Source organism: Mesoplodon bidens (assembly GCF_964165515.1).
Source record: "Mesoplodon bidens genome assembly, chromosome: 1".
NCBI classification, from domain to species: domain Eukaryota; kingdom Metazoa; phylum Chordata; class Mammalia; order Artiodactyla; family Ziphiidae; genus Mesoplodon; species Mesoplodon bidens.
In genome coordinates this window covers 84,339,932-84,363,432 of record NC_138176.1, presented here as the reverse complement: position 1 = coordinate 84,363,432, position 23,501 = coordinate 84,339,932, and the positions used below count along the sequence as shown (strand labels likewise).

The 23,501-nt window shown below is 36.5% G+C and overlaps 1 protein-coding gene across 1 annotated transcript in view; it reads right to left on the bottom strand.

Annotated features, from left to right (window-relative positions):
* The window catches only part of LOC308613262 (bifunctional heparan sulfate N-deacetylase/N-sulfotransferase 3), a gene marked incomplete at its 3' end in the record, with an annotated part of 144,670 nt that overhangs the window by 55,673 nt on the left and 65,496 nt on the right, over window positions 1-23,501 (bottom strand). The window contains exons 4-5 of the mRNA XM_081226474.1: window positions 16,760-16,945; window positions 11,656-11,784 (exon numbers count right to left, since the gene is read on the bottom strand). Coding sequence (XP_081082600.1) covers window positions 11,656-11,784; window positions 16,760-16,945 — 315 coding nt within the window. The remainder of the gene's footprint in view (window positions 1-11,655; window positions 11,785-16,759; window positions 16,946-23,501) is intronic.

The following is a 23,501-nucleotide window of genomic DNA, read 5'->3' as shown; positions in this document are numbered from 1 at the left end:
TCAGATACACTACAAACCTCGCAAGACAGTTATCAAGACGGTATCGTACTGGCACAAAAACAGAAATATAGATCAATGGAGCAGGATACAAAGCCCAGAGATAAACCCACGCACCTATGGTCACCTAATCTATGACAAAGGAGGCAAGAATATACAATGGAGAAAAGACAGTCTCTTCAATCAGTGGTGCTGGGAAAACTGGACAGCTACATGTAAAAGAATGACATTAGAACACTCCTTAACACCATACACAAAAATAAACTCAAAATGGATTAAAGACCTAAATGTAAGGCCGGACACTATAAAATTCTTAGAGGAAAACATAGGCAGAACACTCTTTGACATAAATCACAACAATATCTTTTTTGACCCATGTCCTAGAGTAATGAAAATAAAAACAAAAATAAACAAGTGGGACCTAATGAAACTTAAAAGCTTTTGCACAGCAAAGGAAACCATAAAAAAGATGAAAAGACAGCTCTCAGAGTGGGAGAAAATATTTGCAAATGAAGCAACTGACAAGGGATTAATCTCCAAAATATACAAACAGCTCATGCAGCTCAGTATCAAAAAAAACAACCCAATCAAAAAATGGGTGGAAGACCTAAATAGACATTTCTCCAAGGAGAAATGTCTCTTCTTTGGAGAGACAATGTCTCTCCAAAGAGAAATGTCTATATGTGGACTCATACAGATGGCCAACAGGCACATGAAAAGATGCTCAACATGACTAATTATTAGAGAAATGCAAATCAAAACTACAATGAGGTATCACCTCACACTGGTCAGAATGGCCATCATCCAAAAATCTACAAACAATAAATGCTGGAGAGGGTATGGAGAAAAGGGAACCCTCTTACACTGTTGGTGGGAATGTAAATTGATACAGCTACTATGGAGAACAGTATGGAGGTTCCTTAAAAAACTAAAAATAGAACTACCATATGACCCAGCAATCCCACTCCTGGGCATATACCTGGAGAAAACCATAATTCCAAAAGACCCATGCACCCCAATGTTCATGGCAGCATTATTTACAGCAGCCAGGAGAATGAAGCGACCTAAATGTCCATCGTCAGAGGAATGGGTAAAGAAGATGTGGTACATGTATACAATGGAATGTTACTCAGCCATAAAAAGGAATGAAACTGTGTCATTTGCAGAGACATGGGTGGACTTAGAGACTGTCATACAGAGTGAAGTAAGTCAGAAAGAGAAAAACAAATATCATATATTAATACATATATGTGGAATCTAGAAAAATGGTACAGATGAACCTATTTGCAAAGCAGAAATAGAGACACAGACGTAGAGAACAAACGTACGGACACCAAGCGGGGGAATGGGGGGGTGGGATGAATTGGGTGGGAGATTGGGATTGACATATATACACTATTAATACTATGTATAAAATAGATAACTAATGAGAACCTACTGTATAGAACAGGGAACTCTACTCAGTGCTCTGTGGTGACCTAAATAGGAAGGAAATCTGAAAAAGAGGGGATATATGTATACATAAAGCTGATTAACTTTGCTGTACAGCAGAAACTAACACAACATTGTAAAGTAACTATATTCCAATAGAAATTTTAAAAACATTTGTGGCAAAAATTAACATGAAATCTACCCTTAGCAAATTTTTAAATGTACAGTACAGTATGTGCACATCATTGTACTGCACATGTCTAGAGCTTTCTCATCTTGCATGGCTGGAACTCTATACCCACTGCATAGCACCTCCCCATTTTCCCCTCCCTCCAGGCCCTGGCAACCACCATTTTACTTTGTTTCTATGAGTCTGACCACTTTAGACACCTCAAACAAGTGGGATCATATAGTATTGTTCTTTTGTGACTGGCTTATTTCACTTAGCATATAATGTCCTCAAGTTTCATTCATGTTGTAGCATATGACAAGATTTCCTTCCTTTTTAAGGCTGAATAATATTCTACTGTACATATGTACCATATTTTCTTTATTCATTTATCTGTGAATGGACAGCTAAGTTGTTTCTACCTCTTGGCCATTGAGAATAATGCTGCAACAAACGTAGGAGGGCAAATAACTCTTTGAGATCCTGTTTTCAATTCTTTTGGACAGATGTCCAGAAGTACGATTGCTGGATCATATGGTAGCCTTATTTTTAATTTTTGAGGAAACTCCATACTGTTTTCCATAGCGGCTGTACCATTTTGCATTCCCTCAGTAGGGGTTGCACCACTTTGCACCTCCACTAGGACGTATGAGCATATCTGTTTTCCCATAGCCTTGTTAACAGAATATTTTACCAATCTTTTGAATTTTTGGCAACATGATGGATAAGAAATGGTATCTCAATATGTTTAACCTTGATTTTTCTTCCTATGAGTGAAACTGACCATCTTTTCATAAATTTAATGACTTTCAAAAGGATCTCCCTGGATGCCATGTTGGGAGAAATGAAAGCACAATAATGCAAACTCTTGAGTCAAGTGAATTCTGTGAATAAGTATTTCCAAGGCAACTAGATTTTCCTTCAAAGGATAGTACATATACATGCATGGCAAGTTAATGCACTGTCATTTATTGAGAGCCTACTATGTGCTAAAATTTTGCATATATCTTGATTACAAAATAAATAAGACATGATGCTTTCTATCAAGGAATGCACAAACTACTGGATGAGAAAGATAACTGATTATAGTACTGGGGACAAGTTATGTTAGGGTTATGCCTGGGTGCTATGAGAACACAGGAGAAACTGAAGAGTTGGGGGAGGTCTTCTGTAAAAAGATGACGTACGAGCTCGGATTTGCTGGAAGGCATTCCAACCTGAGGCAGTAGCACTCTAAGGCACAGAACAAGATAACAGGTCCTGTTTAGGGAACTACAAATTCTTCGGTATGGGTGGATTGAAAGGTGCATATATGAGATTATTGAAAAAAGAGACCATAAAGGTGGGTAGGAGCCAGACTTAATTTTTTTTCCAAGTGAAGGATTTTTTGTTTGTTTGTTTATCCTATAAGTTATCTGAAACTATGAAAGGATTAAACAAAAATAACATAATATTTGTTTCTTTAACTTAATATCTATTTTCTTAAATTTCTTAAAAATATCCATCTCAATGGCTTGAGAGTTTATCATACTCCTATTTTTCTTAACTGTAGAATCAAGACAATCATGCTTTCTTATAATATTCTTAATCTCACAGTGGCAAGTAATTATATAAAACCATAGTTAATCATGAGGAACACTGATAGAAAAATAGGGCTGATATGGAAAGTAGGAAATAAATGAAATAAAGTGTTTTGGCTTTACAAGTTTAAAAGTCTAATAAAAGATAAATTTAAAAAAAATTTTAAAAAGTCTTATCAATATATAAGTAACATCAATAAGATTTATTGTTTTAAGATAAAAAATATATAGCTTATTATTCATAGTTCTTTAAAAGTACATTTGACATTTTCCCTTAGCTATAACTGCTTATTATAGCTTTTTTTCAAAAGCACTTATTTTTTGTTTTTTACTCCATATGGAGATGGGTTGCTTTTTCTAAATAATAGCCAGAAATTTTAAACCATTTGCACATTTTCCTGGTACCAGGTAACTGAGTCACATTAACAGGTAATGTGCGTCACATTAAGGCCAATTTACCCAGGAGTGCAGAAGCAGCATGTTGTAGTGGTAGAAGCACCAAACTCAGAGTCAGGAAGGCTGGGTTCTCAACAGAAAAATACAGAAGTGACCTTGAGCCTAAAATTAGGTGACTGAGTAGATGAATTCTGTGGTTCCTTCCAGCTTTAATTGTCCATTGTTCCATGTCAGGCTAATTCATCATCACTTGTAAAAACCTGCCAAATGTTTAGAGCCACTTGAAAATTTCCTGGATCCTGAATTTCACTCTCTTGAAAGCAGAGAATCTGCCAGAATGTAGTTTTGTTAAAACCAGGCTTGTTATTATTCACATTTGGATAGGCCATAAGTCAAGTGATGCCCCTAAAACATAACTTCTTACATTTAGTCAATCATTTAAAAAACATTTAGTGACCATTTATTAGATTTAAAACATTGATCTAGACACCATGGGAAGCACAAAAATGAAACAAACACAGATAATTCTGCAAGAATGCCCCCTCATATAGGAGAAATGATGTATATGTACACAAATAACCATGCAGTGAGGTAGGTGTTAGGTGATATACGAGACAGGGAACAACTGGAACTGAGTAAATACTAATTCTACCCCTGATATATCACTAAATAAATAATTGCATTTTACGTCCTTCACTGTTAGTGTTAGATAATTTTTTATTATTGTTTTTAATGTAGCATTTTGCGCGCGCGCGTGTGTGTGTGTGTGTCTGTGTGCTGGTTTTAAGAGTAATAGACATTCAATGTAGACATATTATAAAAATCAAACAAACATGACAAAGAAAATCATCTTTAATCCTGTTATCTAGGGCAACCATTGCTAACATTCGGCTGAATTCCTTCTAGTTTATTTCCATGCTTGCATCTAATTTTCTAATAACATACTTTTTCACTGAATATATCATGACTATTTCCATGTCATCAAAAATTATTATACAATGTGTTTTTTTGTTTTTTTTTTGCGGTACACGGGCCTCTCACTGTTGTGGCCTCTCCCGTTGCGGAGCACAGGCTCCAGACGCTCAGGCTCAGAGGCCATGGCTCACGGGCCCAGCTGCTCTGCGGCATGTGGGATCTTCCCGGACCGGGGCACGAACCCATGTTCCCTGCATCGGCAGGCGGACTCTCAACCACTGCGCCACCAGGGAAGCCCACAATGTGTTTTTTAATGGCTGAATGTATTCCGCTATGGGGGGGAACATAATTTGCTCTTTTAATATCCCCATCCCTGTTGTTGGACATTTAACTTCATTCATCCACTTATGAAATATTTTGTTAGCACCTGTGACATGCCAGGAACTCTTCTTAGTTTGAAGATATAGAGTAAATAAAACACAGGACGTACATGCTGTCTTGGAACTTGCATTCTAGAAGCAAGATAGACAGTAAAATGATGAATGAGATTAATTGGTCCTATATCTAACAGAACTACTCACTTAAACTTTACAAGCTTCAAAATTAGTCTTTAGGCCTTCTCCAAAAAGGTTTAGCTTCCTCCCAAATCTCTGGAATTGGCTGAGACCATACTGACTATTCCCACAGGATTCAGATTCAGGCTAGACAGCAGTCATAGTACCTGCCTCTTCCAAGCTTTTGCTGAAAGGATAGCCCTTAGGCAGCCCATTGCCCAGTCATAGTGTAGAATGGAGATTGGAGGTAGTTGTGGGGTGCCCATAGCCAGGAGCAGTCAGTTCACAGCAGGCCAGGACTGATATTGGCTGACTCAAAAAAGTAAGCTGGGACAAATAGATTCCCTTGCTTGGGAATTTGATCTGCGACACCACAAGAGGATGAGATAATTAGCAAGTTAGAATTGAAGCTGAATGTTATATGGAAAACATTTGATGCAGTCACATTGGGTCATGTGTAAAATTAATTAATGAGGGCACAGAAGCCATTAAACAAGCAGCACTTTTGAGGCAGACATATAATATATAGTCAGTAGTAGAAAAATGAGACACTCAGACACGTGAAAAGCACCTGTTGTGTTGTATTAAAGCACTAAGGCAAGATCAAGATCAGTAATTCTCATTTTTATGGGCCCTGAAACTGCCTTGGACTCAGAAGAACCCTCCAGGTCCAATGGACTTTGATTGTTCAGCCTTCTGGAGTCCCACACTTCCATTATTTGAGGTAACTTGAGTGGGTCTCTAGTTCTTACAGCCAGAGGAACTCAATGAAAACAAATCTTTATACAGAAGAGACAACTACATATGTGAAGAGTACATACAACAGTACATAATTCAGCCCCATCAAACTCATGATACAGGTTTTACTTATGCTTTTGATTCAAGAATTATCTTACCAGGACCCAGATGTCCTTTCCTTTCAGATTTATTGTGTTTGTTTTTGGTATCAGGCCATTAGAAAAGTCAGTTTCTCTTCCTTAATATGTGTTAAATAAAAACTAGGTATAAGGCATCATGTTTAGGCACTGGGATGATTTTGGAGATGAAAGACACATTTTCTGCCGCAAGAAGCAAAGAGCCTAACAGCAAACCCACCGTCACAATGCAAGATAGTAGGTACTTAGGAAGAGTCGGCAGAGGATGCTATGGGAACACAAGAAGGTACTTCTAAACCTGAGCAGAGAGTGTTTCCTGAGGAAAGTGACCCTTAAGCCATCCTTAAAGGATAAACAGGAGTTACCTCTATTTTAAACTCCAGTTCAAGCTAGAGTTCTCTGGTCATTAAGAAAAAACATTCATTCTCATTGGTTTTTAAAAAAATCTTACTGCAGATTTGGACTCATTTTCAATTCTGATACCTTGACCATAGGTCCACAATTTCTATAGCAGTTTTTGGTAATCTTCGATTACCAAAATTATTTCTCCATTTTCTTTCTCTTCAGTATTTCCCAAATTTGCCTGATCATAAGAATCACCTAAAGCTCATGATAAGTATGCAGGTCCCCAAACTGTCCCCTGCAGGTTCTGATGCATTAAGTCTGGACTTTTTTTAATCAATTGTCCCAGGTAATACTCATTATTAGACATGTTCAGGAATTGTTTTTCTACTATCCAAAGTTGTTGTTATTATTAGCATTTATTTTTCAATAAAGAGTTTTCTGTTATCACAATGTTTTCCAGGATTAGTAAATAAGAAAAGAAAGAAACATAAAATTTCCCATTAGGAAAAAAAGCTGTTTTCTTTTAGATGAATTCTATAGATAAGCACACATAAGCCATATACATGTAAATTATAGTTTTAAAAAAAATTTCAGTGTGGGTTAATTTCTATTTATACAAAGTATCTTGTATGAATTCTGTTGTTTTACTTTCATTGTAATTCACTCATGTGTTACCCAGTTTGAAATAGTCATTCTACTCACCACGTGTAATTGTAATTAGAGAAATACAATTTAGATTTAGCTTTCAGGGATTTGGGTAGGAGGGTATGGAGAGTATGGTGGATAGATGCTATATCAAATTGAGAAACATAGAGACAAAAAGCATTTAATGAAACATGGGCATAAGGGGATTAGCTACTGTTTGTATGGGATGTTTAACAGTTTGATGAAGGAAGTATAATATTGCTATGCTGTCAGGGATTTGCTCCACTTGAATTCCAAACAAGTGTGGTAAGAGCATGAATCTTGTAGCAATCCACAACTGTTCTGGATTAATAAGTAAAGTAAGCACTGACTTTCTTATCAAGCATGTTGGAGGGAGGCACAGATATCGGTTGTTAAGGACTCAATACCTAGAGTCTGTTTATTGAACAAGAGTGTAAGCAAAGACTCAGACATTTTGTAATTAGAAATAAGAATACTGGAGAAGGAAGGGGACATCCTTTTTCAGAGCAATAGAATATAATATGGCTCCCAAAAGAGGAACAATCATGTCTAATTCAGAACTATTCCATTTGTCACACTACTTAAGTATTATCACATTTACCTAATATAGGCAGAACTGGAAACTCACATTAAAATGGACAGTATACTCTTAGTAGTGGTTTTTTTTTTCTATAAGTATATATGTCATAAATTTATAGGGTTCTGTTTATTGAGGGCAGGTGCAGTCACTGTGAATTAATATTTTTTGTCATCTTCATATATTTTAGTTCTTAGTACCCATCTACATATTATTTTATATAGGTATGTAAAGTAAAGTAGACTCTTTCTCACTATTTTTTAAAGTATATACAAGGGTACTTGGAGCATTATGAATTGATCAAGAATATTGTGAGTGGGTGTATTACATGTTTGTGTAGAAATTTTGTGCTTGTGTGTGTATAGCTAACAGTGACTCTGGGATAGTTCTAGTGGCTCTCTCCCCTGGTATATCCATAAGGTAATTCATTACCTTCCTGAATTAATCAACAAACACTTCAGGGCCTGTTACTTAGCCTGATGGGCTCCAACACCTGATTGAGTACACTGACAGACAGTGTCCATTTCTGGGGGGCAGAATCAAATTAGCAAAGACAATTGAAACTGATAAATAAAAACAGAATTTCATCCATTAGTTTAAAATGGAGAATTATATATTATAGAGGAACTGAAATATTAAAATATATACAATTGGAGGGTCCTCTCCTGGTTATCAGGTTAAATGGGAAGTATTCACCAACTGAAAGATTTATAAAATTGTGCTGCAAATTACTGTTCTAGTGAGTACAAGTTCTTATGATGGACATATTCTTTTCCTATAGTAGGATTTATATAGGAAAGCAAACTATATTCAGGAAGTTGCTGGTTGAGTTTAGAATCAGAAAGGGAATTAGAAGAACTGAATTCTTAGTGGTCCCAGTCTCAGATAGCCTGATGGGCCCACCTCTCAAATGCACCTGAACCTCAGCGTCTAATAAAATCTCTGCATCCAACCCACATCTGTGGTGTGTGGCCTGTGACACTGGAAATACTCATTTGGAAAAGGCCAAGGTTTTCTCTCTCTTACGCAGTGCTAACATTGTCTTTGAAACTCTTTGTGTTAAATTTCCAAGGTTGACACTTTTTTCTTTAGCAGTGAAAACTACTTTGGTAACAGTAGAACATTTCAGGCCAGAGAGTTACTCTGTTTAAGGAACATACTTATCTTTGCTGTGATTTATTCTAGTTTAACTCTGAGAGGTACTTCATTGTAACCACCTCTCACCACAATACTGGTAAAAGTTATTGGAATACCTTGATATTATGTTGACATATAGGAAGAAAATTTAGAAGCACATTAAATAAAATCCTGCTTATACTTTCATTTTCAACTCATTCAAATATATTTGAATATATTTAAAAGCCATATGTATATTTCTAATGCACATCTCCCTTTTTGAAGTAAACAGCAAACTCATTCAGCATTCTCAGAAAATGATACTTCTAATCGAGGCCTGGAGTATTACTGAAGCTCACAATGGCTATCTTTCAAATCCACTATAATTAAAATTCTTATCTTTCTTGCAGCTAATATCTACTTTGATTCCATCAAGGGTTTCTCATTCTCATTCTGGCCTAAAAAGAGTGTCATCTGCCAAATTACTAGTATGCCTAACTGCACGTGGACCTTTCTTAATTTTAACACAAACTTTATCTAAACATTTAATTTTGGGATGTAGAATTCATAGGAAACAGACCACTACTCCTCACTCTGTTCTGCAAAGCAAACATCACTAGCTAATGATAGTAATCTTTCCTTGGGTAAGACTTGGGCTGAGTCTAGAAGTGGGCTTCTTAACCACAAATCTCTAGGGAACTACAGTTGTTTCCAAAAATCGTAGTTCACATGCCAGATGAAGTTAATTTGGATTCCTTGCATGTCTTATGGTGTCTAACAAAATCTGTCATTTATTTTGAATTCCAGCATTTATCTGAAAGTAACTGTCTACTGAAAGTTTTCTGAATCAGAAAAGAACAAGTTCATGAAGTTTATTCTCCCCTTTATTCCCTGTGGATCTCCTCAGCAAGACAAACAAAATTGCCAAATATTATTGATAAAGGCCTGAAAAGTAGCAAGGTTTACTAAACTTTTAAAGAGTTTGTTCGGTTAGTTTAGTCCAAGTCAGTATCCAAGAATAACATAAGCTTTACCACAAGATCTTTTTTCAATTAAGAAAATACTTTGGGGCTTCCCTGGTGGCGCAGTGGTTGAGAGTCCGCCTGCCGATGCTGGGGACACGGGTTCGTGCCCCGGCCCGGGAGGATCCCATGTGCCGCGGCGGGGCTGGGCCTGTGAGCCATGGCCACTGAGCCTGCGTGTCCGGAGCCTGTGCTCCGCAACGGGAGAGGCCACAACAGTGAGAGGCCCACGTACCGCAGAAAAAAAAAAAAAAGAAAAGAAAAGAAAATACTTTGGTTTTTAATTAGTAAAAAATATAATATTTATTGTAAATCTACTGAACATGAATGATCTTATTTTGAATTCCTTCCATGGTAAATAAAACTAATTTGGTTTAGAAAGTTTTGAAATTACAATACCACCAGGAATTTCTTAAGTGCCAAAGCAACTATTGGTTAAAAAAATCAAATAGATGACTTACTTGTTCACAGTTGCTCTATGATGAAAGGAAATATAAAACATCAGAATTTTACAGATTATAGATTAAAGAGTCTTAAAATTATTGATGAAAATGTTACCATATTAAGAATATTATAACTGAATTTTCAGTTCATCATTAGGCATTAGTTTAATTCTTTTGCCTGTGTGTTACTGGCTGAATTGATAAAAAAAGAGAACAAAACCATATGAGATGATTCCAAAGATACTTCCATTTGTTAAGAATAGAAAAGTTAGAAGAACCAGATTATTTCTGATATATAACTCAGAATTATTTATATTTTTGGGGGGTATGAAGAAGTTTATTAACTTCAAACTATGGTGATTTTTGGATAGACATGTTGATTTTGCCCAAAGATGAGTTACTCTTACTTCTGTCTCATTTTCTAGGAGCTGAGAAATAGATAGCGATTGAATACCAGTAGATAATGAAAAATATCTGAAATTTTATTTGCAAGACCTGTAAAATTAAGGTCAAGAGAGGGGTCTTTCAAATTTTATTCTCTTTATCCCTCTCTTCTCTAACTTTTATGCTGATAGAATTTTTTTCACATTTGGAAAATTACTTTTTTTTTTCATCTTGAATATTGCTAACATCAGGGACAAATTTACTATAAATAAATACAGCTTTACTTTTTTTTTTTTTTTTTTTTTTTTTTTTTTTGCGGTACGTGGGCCTCTCACTGTTGTGGCCTCTCCCGTTGCGGAGCACAGGCTCCAGACACGCAGGCTCAGCGGCCATGGCTCACGGGCCCAGCCGCTCCGCAGCATGTGGGATCTTCCCAGACCGGGGCACGAACCCATGTCCCCTGCATCGGCAGGCAGACTCTCAACCACTGCGCCACCAGGGAAGCCCCAGCTTTACTTTTTATGTCAGTGATCTTCAGAAGGGAAATAAAAATCCCTTCTTTCCCTTATACACCTTACTTCAGTTAGTTCGTTTTCTATACAACTTTATAACACTGGCCTCAAGCAGAAATAAGTACAAATGGTTCATTTGGGAGCTGGCACCCTAGTATTAAGAAGTAAAGGAGGAAGAACAGTAGCCCAATAAAACAGGCTGCTCTGCCCTGGCCTGAGATGCAGCAAGATAAGATCTAATGTGAATGTTCCAACAGTGACCCTATTTGCTTATCTAATTCCTCTCCCATTTTGCTTCTACTTTTATTTTAAATAAGAAAAAAATAGAATAGTCATCTAAATGAAAAACTGGTCCCATTGGGAATTGGAGAGTTTTATAGGTGAAAAATCTTACTCTGCATAAAAGCAAGAATCTCTAAATTTTGATCACTTTCCAATGCAGAGGAGGGTTTGCTAGAGCACTTCCTTGGCTCTTCCATAAGTTCCTCATATCATTACTACTTGTAGAATTAGTTTGCCCCCATTACTAGATGTGGTTCCATTTAGTTTTTAACTACTGTTTTAGAACTGAAACTTCATCTTGATTGGCTGATAACTACCAAAACCCTGGCCTCTTTGTCATTTGCCCTGTCATTTTTCATTATTTATTTGGAGAATAACTCAAAGTACTTACTGGGTTGAGGACCACAGTGAAGAAAAGTTCACCTCCTTGGATACTCTTGTCCAGCTCTTTAGGACCTCCTGGATATTCTTTATAGAAAATTGTGTGAGTGAAAAGCCCACAGGTTTGTCTTGGAAGAACCTGAAGGAAGAATGAACAGGTAAAGAAAAATTTCCTTTCAACCAATTAATATGTTGAAACTTAGCTTTTTCCCTCATGGAAAATAATGTACAAGCTGGTGTCATTATTCAACTCTTAACTAACACCCCCAAAGTTCTTCACAATGTGGGAAAGTGGGGATGACATCACTACAGCAGGAATACTGAAGAGAGTGGAAGAAATATGTTAAAACTAAGATAGAATTTGAATTATTTTAGCCACTTATCTATTTTAAATCTCCAAGTCATTACTTCTGTTTTGAAGCCTAGTATGTTCCAGCATCTTAAGAAATAAAACAAACAAACAAAAAGTAAAAATTAGACTTTAAAAATACTGGACTTGGGCTTCCCTGGTGGCGCAGTGGTTGAGAATCTGCCTGCCAATGCAGGGGACACGGGTTTCGAGTCCCAGTCTGGGAAGAGCCCACATGCCGCAGAGCAACTAGTCCCGTGAGCCACAATTACTGAGCCTGCGCGTCTGGAAGCTGTGCTCCGCAACAAGAGAGGCCGCAATAGTGAGAGGCCCGTGCACCACGATGAGGAGTGGCCCCCACTTGACGCAACTAGAGAAAGCCCTCACACAGAAACAAAGAGCCAACACAGCCATAAATAAATAAAGAAAAGATTAAAAAAAAAATACTGGACTTGCCTGTGCTGCATTGTAATTCTAGTAGGCAAAATTTTTAAGGATAATACTTCTATCAAATTCTACGCATGCATTAGAAAATGAAGTCAATTATTAACTTAATGTGATTCTTAGGAAATGACATTTTAAATTAGAACAAATATTTGAGACACAAATCATAGTTCCTGTTCTACTCTGAAAGGACTACTGTAGGTTGTAGTAATTGCCCCGAATTCTAAGTCTGAAGCCTGCCAGTTCCAAAAGTAAGAAAGAGATGATGCATTTGGTTAGTAATTTTTATAAAGTGTCAGAAACAAAATGATAAAAAGGTCACTCAGTAAAAAGTCTTCTTTGCATCCTTTGTATATAAAAGCCATTATTTACTTCAGTTATACATATTTGTGATAAGGATTTTTTTTCAAATTCTTACAGCTTTCTTACAGCTTTCCTGGTAAAATATCAGTACAATTATAAAAGAAGGGCTGAACAAAAGCTGTGCAAGATGGTACAAACTTTAGCTAAATTTTATATAATGACTTCTTTATGAAGTCATTACATAATTTGTCATTTGTCACTACACCCTTGAAGTAGCAGAAAATGAATTAGTATACTTTGGAGGGATACAAGTTTTATAGAATCTTACACAGGCAGGTCTTCTGTTTATTGTCCTAAGCAAATGGATCTTCATTTTTTTTTCGTCTTGATTCTTAAAGCACAATTGATTCAGTAAGTGCTTTCAAAATATTACCTGTACAGGAATCCCCATGTTTTGCAACCTACTAGAAATATACTGAATATGTATTTAATAAATTTCAATCTAGTCCTTGGAAAGTTTTCTTAGAAAACATAATTCCCAGCTCAATCAATAAACTACATATTCAGTGTAAATCAAAACTGTATCTATCCTATTTATTTTGGTAAACTGGTGAAAGTTATATCCTTAGAAGCTATCTTATCTTGATGAAATCATTCCAAGAACTTCAGTTTAATTGCAGAGTATTAGCTCTGATGATGTTTATGTTTAAAAGCATTATGCATTCTCATAACGTTATGCACAAAATCAACAACAAAAAAGAACTAAGTGCAGAGGTATTCTAACTGAATCAAATATACCCCTAACAATTCATGAACATGTAATTTCCTGGAAATTAAATTTTACATAGCAGTTATTTATTTAACAAATACTTATTCAAAATTCTTTGCAAGTCCAGGTGGGAGAACACAAAGATACAGCCTTTATATTCTTGAAGGATTTAAGGTATATTGGGATAAAGAGAAATACCCCAAAGCTAAATAATGAAATGCCTACATGTAATTAAACGCCAGGTTAGTTTTACATTTTAACGTGCATTATTCTGAATCGCTTTTAGGATTCAGTTTGAATATCTTGCTTGAAAAACTATGGCAACATACAGAGCCAACTTTAGGATTTGATTGCCTAGCTGATTCTATGCAAAAGGGAGAGAGAAGTGAAAAGAAATTTGAATTTCATTTATTTCTCAAATTATTTGAGTTTGAACAGAGGGAAGAGGAAGTGTCAGGCTTTACCCTGCAACTCTGGGGAGGATCACACTTGCTGAGAGGATGAGTCACCATGAGCCCGAGGATGGTCAGTGGACTACCAAAGGAGGCTGAGGAGATCATCAGAGTGTAAGAGAAGAGGGTCATATCCCATTGCCTTGCTCCCTAAATCCAGTGCTACAGGACACTGAACATGTTCCTTGAAATGGCTCTCTTGTGTTAGAGAAGGAATGAGAGGTTTTAGGCATTCTGCTGTGAACTGCTCTCTAGAACTGTTTCTGGGAGTGTAATGCTATCAAATTCAAACTTTGAGATATTGATGAGCCCCTGGAAACCTTATAGCTCCTGACAATAACTAGGAGATGGTTATGAAAGTCATAGTCATAAGAATCTCGGCCAGTGGACCTAAAGCCAATATCCTGTACATAAGGCTTGAATCTAGCTTTTATGTTCCTAATGGGGTTACAAGAGGATGTGTTATAAGAATTCAGAGGAGAATAAGATCAGTGTAGGCCTGACCTAGGTATTGAGCTGCTATATATATACCAAGGTGCTTTACATTAAATTATATAAGATATGGAACTTGATACTGAGGAATAAAGGGAATAGGAATAGGTAGAGAGTGATCAGAAAGTGGTCTTTCAAGGTGGAAAGAATGACAAAGGTATAGACACAGTGATATTGCTGCAGACCTTTTTGTCTGGACTGAGTCTGTGTTAGCTACGGGACAACAGGAGATGGAAAGGTAGACAGTTTAAATTGTTTTCAGGTCCCTGAAGAGCAAGTTAAGGCGTATGGAAATAACTGGAAAGAATCAGGTTAGGAAGGCAAGATGAGGCAGCATTTTAGGGTTAAAAGGTTGGCACTTTCCATGGTATGGACTGCAGTGAGTGGTGGATAGAAGCTGTAAATAAACGAAGTAGAAACCAGCGCCATGGTTTACAAATGAAAGTCAAGGCAGTGAATTAGGCTGTGGGAAAGGAAGTGAAATTTAAAAATATTATGAAGGAATTATTGACGGAATGTAGAGACTGATTGGAAATGGGGGGGTCAGTGTGATGTTCAAATTGCAGAACTGAATTAGGGATAGCAGGACCAATAGCTAGTTCGAAGGGAAGATAATAAGTTTCATTTAAGGCCTTATAAGTTTGATTTGTGAATAGATCATCAAAACCCAGTTTCCCTCATTCATACAACAGGGTATGGGTGTGATCTAAGTAACGTTTGTTCCTCAGTTCCCTGCTCTTTTTTCTTTGCAGTCTCTCCCTAGGAGGGCATATTGGCTATTGTGGTCTCCACTTACAACTATATTAGGATGACTTCAAGCCCTGTCTTCTCTAACTACACATCGACTTGGAACATTTCCCACTAGGAAATTCTCATACAAGGGTCCACAAAGCAAACAGAGTTTCCACGGATTGCTGCATAAGTGGAACCTCAGGGACCGTTCCCTCAAAACAGGAAATCTGTTAGAGCCTTTAATACCTGCCAGATTCATGCATTTATAATACAGGTAAAATATGTTTTCAGGAGAAACAAAGATGAACATATGTCATGGGACATATCCAAGCAAGTTTTCTGGCACTACAGAGAGAAACAGAAACAAAAGAGAACACCATTGAATAAAGTCCTTGGAGACTTAAGTTTATTATTGTACTAAGACTGCATATGATTTAAACATGACAGGAGAGTACTGGCATACTTTTAAATTATAATATAACCCAATATATATTATATTATTATAATATAACCCAAAAGACTGGCAGCTTGCGGCACAGTGAGTTCATTTTCAGTAAGGAGGAATGGCAGGTGGGATAAAATGTGGCCATTATGTCCCCATATAGCATTTACAACAGTTTTTATTGAGGGAAAAGTTAAGGTGGAAGTTGATCCAAGTTCATTATCCTATCTGTAGTAATACAAATGGCATTATCCAATCTGTAATTTTTGCCGACATAGGAAAACTGTCTGAAAAGGAAGTCAGTTACACCTAATTCTAGAAGGTAGACATCTGTTCAAACACAGTTTGACAGTGTGATGGTGCCTGACCACATAGTGTTCTGTGTGGTGTTCCTTCCCAGCGTGTGTCTAAATCAGGAGGCCTACTCCTAACTTCACTAGTGCTCTTTAGATTTTCTGATTTCGGAAAAAATTAGGATTTAATTACTTACTTTGAGAGGTCTCACAAAGTATTAGGTAATAATATATCTTGACAATGTACATTTGTCACCAGTGTAAGAACACAAAACAAAATGGAGAAGCTCTGGAGAGAATTCGACAATGAATAGAAATGACTTCATTAACATCATCTCTCATTTGTACTCTATATTATGATCTGTTAATGATTATGCAGGATATGTGGCTTCTTGTTGTAAATAGTTTTTTTTTTTTTTTTTTTTTTTTTTTAGTCTGATATGATAAAGAGGATACAGCCTGGCAAGAGCGGCATGGTTTATATATAGAGAGATGGTGTTAGTTTTACATGCTAAATAACTTTTTGAAGAAATGATGGCTTCTGTAAATTATCTGCAAGTTAGGTGTAATGTTTCCTTAGTATTTTAATGTCAGTGCCTGCTTAACAGCAAGAGTGTTAGTCAAAAACATTTTAAAGTTATATTTGAAGAATTGAAAAGAAGTGACTTTGATGAAAACGTCCTTTGCTTGGGTATGAAAAAAATATGTTTCCTGCTGCGTGGAGCATTTCCTTCTGTTAAGCTTTTAATATTTAGTTCTTCTCTTTTGTTCTTTCTTCAAATGAGGAATTAAGTCTGGCAGAATGAGGTCTACCCTATGCATACCAGAGGAAGCTCACCATGATGTTTTTGTGGATGAAGCCCCTCCGGTATCTAGCTGGTTTCAGGTGTGGGTATTCTTCAGTGCTGGTGATTCTAATATTCCAAACCTTCTTCCAGGCCTCGTACAGCTGAATGTGTACAGGGTAGACGCCCGAATGGTGAGGGGCCACCGCGTAGCCCATGTCAGTAGGAATGCCATGCTCCTAAGGCCAAGCAAATGTTAGTTAGCATGTGGGAAGATTTATCTGGATCCTATTTTTATCCCAGGATTTTCAAATGTACTATAAATACATTTGTTTCACTCCATCATTATTTAATTGTATGGCAAAATTAAAGTGATAAACATTAAGACTTATAGACTTCATGAGGCCTGATAGCCACTCCACCAGTTTTGATGATGATACATGTGTGATACATGTGTGTTTAAGAGGTGATGGGACAGGACATTTAATGAATAATGTGAAAGAGCCTGCATTCAGTGCATCCTGCCACAGTCACCTGTGACTCACCTATCCTCACGATCTCAGTAAGTTGAATGACAAACACTCGCTACAGACAACACTCAGCACTCCCCACAAAATAAAACCAGCATTTCTTAGAGGGCAGAACACATTCTGCATTCACTAGACTTGCTAACAGGATTTTATTTTGTCTATAGCCCAGTTTCTACCAAGTTTGCCACGTTTCTGTTGTTCCCTCAGCAAGAGGGCCAGTAATAGACAATGTTCCCTGCCTTGTTAGAAGCACACACTTTTGATTAGAAAATGTGGTAAAATTCTATAGAGCAATTTTCTTTGAAGCCAAAGCCCTGGTTATAGTGAAAATAGGAGGTACTGAATGAGCCAAACAATCTGGAAATTTAGTTGATTTGAAATCCAGCTTTAGTATATAAAATGAGTCCAGTTTAAAAAAATCCTTTCAAAATTACTCTCTCTGTCTCTCTCTTTCTCTCTCTGTCTCTCTCTCACTACTTCCTCTATTCACTTGGTCCTGACCAAGTCTGGAAATTCTGAAAATAAATCTACGTGACAACTAGACTATTTTGGAGAGGACTTGGGGAAACCTTGTATAATTGTGATTATTCTTCTTCATTTGAGATGGTCCATTATTCCTGATAAAGTCTCTTTAGCATAAAAGATGAGATGTCTTTTATTAAAAGAACACTCATGGTGTCAGTAGTAGACATGTATTTTTTCTCCTGAATGATATTTTATTTTTCTATCTGTATTTTTCAACTGCTTTATATTCTTCAAAAGTTCTACCCAAATAGACTTCCTCTGACTTGGTCATCGCTTGTCTTCATGCCAAAGTCCAATTTCACGTACAAAGAACCATAGTATTAAGCTGCTAAATGCACTGAATTGTAGAAATATGGATATGGAAGAAGTGGAAAAGGCATGGCTAGCTTTGTTTCTCAACCTAAATAACAGGAGGTGAAGGAAGTGTATGAGCACTTGAACGCAGAAGGAACAAGGGTTGCCATTACCTAAGTATCTGTCAGACTCCTTCAATACGGCATAAAAGGCTCACAACCAACCTAACATAGCCGATCTCCTGTCAGCATTCATCCTCCCCACCCCAGTTTCTGATGATTTCTTTCATGTCTTTGCTGTACACTGTACATATTGTCCACCCAACTGGAATGCCCCTTTCCTCTTATCTTGTAAACTGTTCATCATTCAAAACTCAGCTCAGACAGTTGTAGTTGAGGATGCTGGAAAGGGAAGATGCCACACTGTTGCTATGAGGAAGAGAATGGGTGGGGTAGATTATACTTGTGTTCCTGAAGGGTGAGAGGGAAGTTTCATGTTCTTCATTTTATTTTCATCTTTGTTAGAAATTACCATAACTAGGCAATTATTATTATCATTTAGAATTTCACTACAAAGTGAATTGAAATATCTCATTGCTTTCTTTCCCCCATTTTAAAAAACTCTAAGGCAATTTTTTTCAACTAAAAATTACTTACCAACACATACTTTGTGTTAGAAAAGGTCAGTGAAGTATTCATCTGAAGTGGTTTAAGAATAGGGGTGCAGTTATAATGGAACAGTTGAAAGAAAATGAATTTCAATCACAGAAATTTAAAGAAAAATTGTGAAGAATTATGGGTTATCAGTTTTTAAAAGGGTATAGGAAGAAGCAAGAATGAAATTCACAATGACAGGAACTACATTATAAAATTCAAATATCTCCAAATTTGTGAGAAATTATGCTGACAGAAAGCTCAGGGTAGTTTTAAATACCTATAAGTGGTGAGCTATCTCTTCAGAACACTATGTAAGAAAAGGACGGTCCAGCACAGCAGAGACATTTCCCTTATTTTGGAATATTCCCAAATATTTGCAAACCATCGTATACAAAACTTGTGTTTTTCTTTTTACCTTTTAACACTAAAGAAATACTGAGGTTTTTCAGTCTCATCTTTTATTTGTGTGCTGGTGCATTGTGGCACAGTGGCAGAAAACTCCCCTCCTGGAGTCAAACACAACTGGCCATGTCACTCTTGCATTTATGAACTGTGTGGCCTTTGGAGAATGATTTATGACCGCTAAGCCTCATAAGAGGTTAAGAGGAAATTAAATAATATAATACACGGAAAGCATTTAGTGCAGTTCCTGAAACATGATACACATTCAATGAATGTTGTTTATTATTGTTGTCATTACTGGCCTGCCTCCATTTTAAAATAAGCTATCATCCTACTTAACTCTAATGTGGAAATAATAAAAATACTGGGCCAACCTTTTTTTCAGTAAACGAAAAGGGTAGATTTGGGGATTCTCCCTTGTGAGGCTTCTGTGACTTCTATCTCACTATCCCTTCTTGGGCCTGCTTTCCGCCTGATCCAAATACCCGCAACCATGTGCCTCCAACTTGTGAATCACTGAACATTAGCTAGTAGGTGGTCTCTTTTAAATGAGATGAAGGCAACATAAATTGGCCCCCAAATTTGCATTCAATACCAGGGAGAACACCTGAAATCTTATTGGGTAGAAATCTTGGGGCTAAGATTGCAGGTCTGTATGTTCTGGGATGCAGACTATTATGTTTCAGAAGATTTAGTCCCAATGCTAACTTCTTTTTAAAAATTTTTTTTATTATTTTTAAATTTATTTATTTAGTTTTGGCTGCACTGGGTCTTCATTGCTGCGCGCGGGCTTTCTCTAGCTGCGGTGAGCGGGGGCTACTCTTTGTTGCAGCATGTGGGCCTCTCATTGCGGCAGTTTCTCTTGTTGTGGAGCACAGGCTCTAGGTGCATGGGCTTCAGTAGTTGTGGCATGAGGGCTCAGTAGTTGTGGCTCGTGGGCTCTAGAGCACAGGCTCAGTAGTTGTGGCGCATGGGCTTAGTTGCTCCGCGGCATGTAGGATCTTCCTGGTCCAGGTATTGAACCTGCGTCCCCTGCATTGGCAGGCGGATTCTTAACCACTGCACCACCAGGGAAGCCCTGTAATGCTAAATTTTTGACTGATTATTCTCTTCCAGATTTTTAAATTTGAAATTAAGTACATTATTATTTTGGACTTGGGGACAAAAATTTTAAAAGAGTAGATATTTTAGCTTAAAAAGTTAATTCTCTTTATTCTTTTTATGAGTCCTTGATTGAAACTAGCATCTTAGATCTAGGAACTCTGTAACCTATGTAAAAATTTCCCTAAAAAAGGAAGTGGACCAAAAAGACTAGGGAATATGGCTATTTACTATAAAATATATGTTAAATACTTAGAACACAAGTGGGATTAATTATTCTCACAATTGAACCCTTCATCTCCACCTCTCAGCTCTACCAGAAATGCTCTTTCCCCAGGGTTCCTCCATGCCACTAAATGATGTGATTAATTGTCAACCAACTAGTTGCCATGTCAAAAAGATAGAGGCTATTCTTGACACCCGTTTCCTCATTCTCTCCTAAATCTAGTTCATTATCATGTCCTATCAGTATACCTCTAGTATAAATCTTAAATCTATCCACTTTTCTCCAGTTCTATCATCATCATCACCATCACCCTAATCCAATCTACCATTTTATCCCGTGGCCTTCAAGCACAGGTTCCTAACCATTCTACCCATTTCCTCTCTTGCCTGCTTCCAATCCATTCTCTACATAGCAGCCAGAGTAATACTTAAAAGACCCGAATGTGACCATGTCACTTTCTACTCAAAATTCTTCCATGGTTTCCCCTTGCACTTAAGATAAAATACAAAATTCTTAGGGTGGTCATGAGCCTTGCATGGTATGACCGTGCTTCTCTCTCTTGCCTCATTTTGCACTACCCTCCACCTTTCACTGTATTTTAGTCACATTAATCTTTTCCCAAAACTCACCAAGCAACTTCCTACCTGAGCATCTTCCCATATGTGGTTTTCCCAGACTGGAATTTCCCTACTCCAATTCTTCACTTAGATAAATTTGGCACCTCTTTTAGGTACTTTATTCTGTGATACCTTCAGAGAAGCCTCCATTGACAAGTCTCAATGTAAATGAAGTCCACATTAAGACTTCTCTTAGCAGCATTCATTTGTTTTTCATGGTACACAGCACAGTTTGTAAGTGAGTATTGCTTCATATAATTGTTTTTTAATGTCTCTCTTCCTCATTAAACAATAAGCTCCATGAGTTCTGGGTTCTGTCTTATTCACTGCTATATGCCCAGTGCCTTGCCAACAATAAGCAGTCAACAAATATTAGTGAACAACTGTGTGAACTGATCCTGACTACCTTCCTCTCATTCTGACTTTCACTTTCTCAATTATCTCAAACTGTCAGTTCATCTGCAGAATGGACATACGGTAACTCACAGAGAAATTTAACATCTAGATAAGTAATAATTGAAAACACTTTTGAGACTGTAGTTACAAATGATTCAAGTGAAAAACAGACACTTATTATAATGAATTTATATTTAAATTATACTGTATAGAATTAAAAATTGCAAGATTTTCCTGAATTGTTTATTCAGATGTTTCCACATGGAGAATGTGAAGATAACACAATTTTATCAAGCAAAGAGTAATATTTGATATTCAATAATGATATTCAAAATTTGTTAGAAAAACTTCCCCAAAACTAAAAAAAAAAAAAAAAAAAATTGGCATTTAGGTATTTGAGAAACACAGTAACTTCATTCCTGAAGAAATCCTTGTTTTTTTTTTTTACTATCCTTGATAATATTTCTTTATTTAAATTCTTGCTAGTTATCAAGAATGATACTTTAATATTTTTCTCTATTTCAATCTTTCTAAAGAGAACATTTTAAATTTATGCTAATGACCTGAAGATTTGTTGTCTATCTCCGTATTTCTCAGATTAGCAAGAATACAAACTAATGTAATTAAAAAAATGCACAGTGATAGGAAGTCAAACAGACATTCTATACTCTACAGTCGAAAAAATCTAAAACTTCATTACCACGTAATTTCAAAATACTTCTAAATGCTTTCCTATAGTACATTTGGGTTAGAATGTCCCATTTCCTCAGTATGTAGAAGTTCATGCTTTGGTTAACTACCTCATAGTATTGAGAATTTACATTTACAATTAAAAATGGGCTTGCAATAAAGTTTCCCGATGTTTATATTTGGTGGTATATTTTGGAGTTGTTTCTAGAAAAAATTGCTTTTTAAAAATAGATTTTTAAAGTGCCTTTCTTAAAAGCTGTGGCTGTTTGAGATATTATTTCACATAGAAAATAATACATTTTTCCAGATAATAGGAGCTCATTTGGACAGTGGAATTAGAACCTTTTCACTAAAAGACACATGCATACATATACACATATGCATGTACATACACATACACACACAGTATGTGAAGAAAACAAATTTATGAAACTATTCCCTTGAATTTGAGGAGCACTTTAAATCTTCTAAAGACTGTTTTCCTAAGGTAATACTAATGAGCCACACATGAATTTTATGAGAAACTGTGGGGCCTCTGGCACTTAAAGGAGTCCTATAGCAGTTGCTGTGACTCAGGAGAAGTAAGAAATGGCAGTGATGGTGACCCAATGTACCTAAAGTTACTATTTGAAGGAGTCTTACTTCCTTCTTCATCTGGGACAAAACCAGGCAAGTCAGGATTTATCTTTAGGTTAGGGAATTAGGTTTGGTACTGAATGCTAAGAGTGTAAATATTAGAGTATGTTCCTGTGATAAATGGAAGTACTTCTGGCGTGGTATGAAATGAAAGATCCTGAAAGAAATAATTACCTTAGTATAAGAATCTGATTTTTCATTTTTTTCAACTGTGAAATAAAGGGGCTGTACATAATCTTTGTGGTTTTAGAAGCAGTCATATTTGGATGCTAAATATAAATGCACTATTTTTAATCCATGATCTAATCTTAAACTAACATGTGTACTTTTCTTCCTACATATTTAAATAAGTGATAATGCTCTAAAATGTGATAGGCATATTTACATAAATTTGGTTAATATTTATAGAACTGGCCCCTAGATTTCTTTCTAGTTTTTTTTTTTTTAAAAGGGTGCTCTTTAATTCATAATATAAATTCTGTTTGCCAGCTGGTATGTGAAAAATCTGCAGTGATCATGTTGTTTTTAATAGATTTGGTTTAAGAGTTTAAAATCATCCTCTGTTGGCAGCTGTTGTATAATTAAAAAGCTGGCTGGTCTTTATCATCTCTGGTTGCTGGGAGGTAAGCCCTAAATCCTTTGAATTTTCTAAGTTATAAGAATGTCTTGTTATTCATGGTGGGTCCCTGAGACCAAAGATCTGAGTTTATGTTAACAGAATG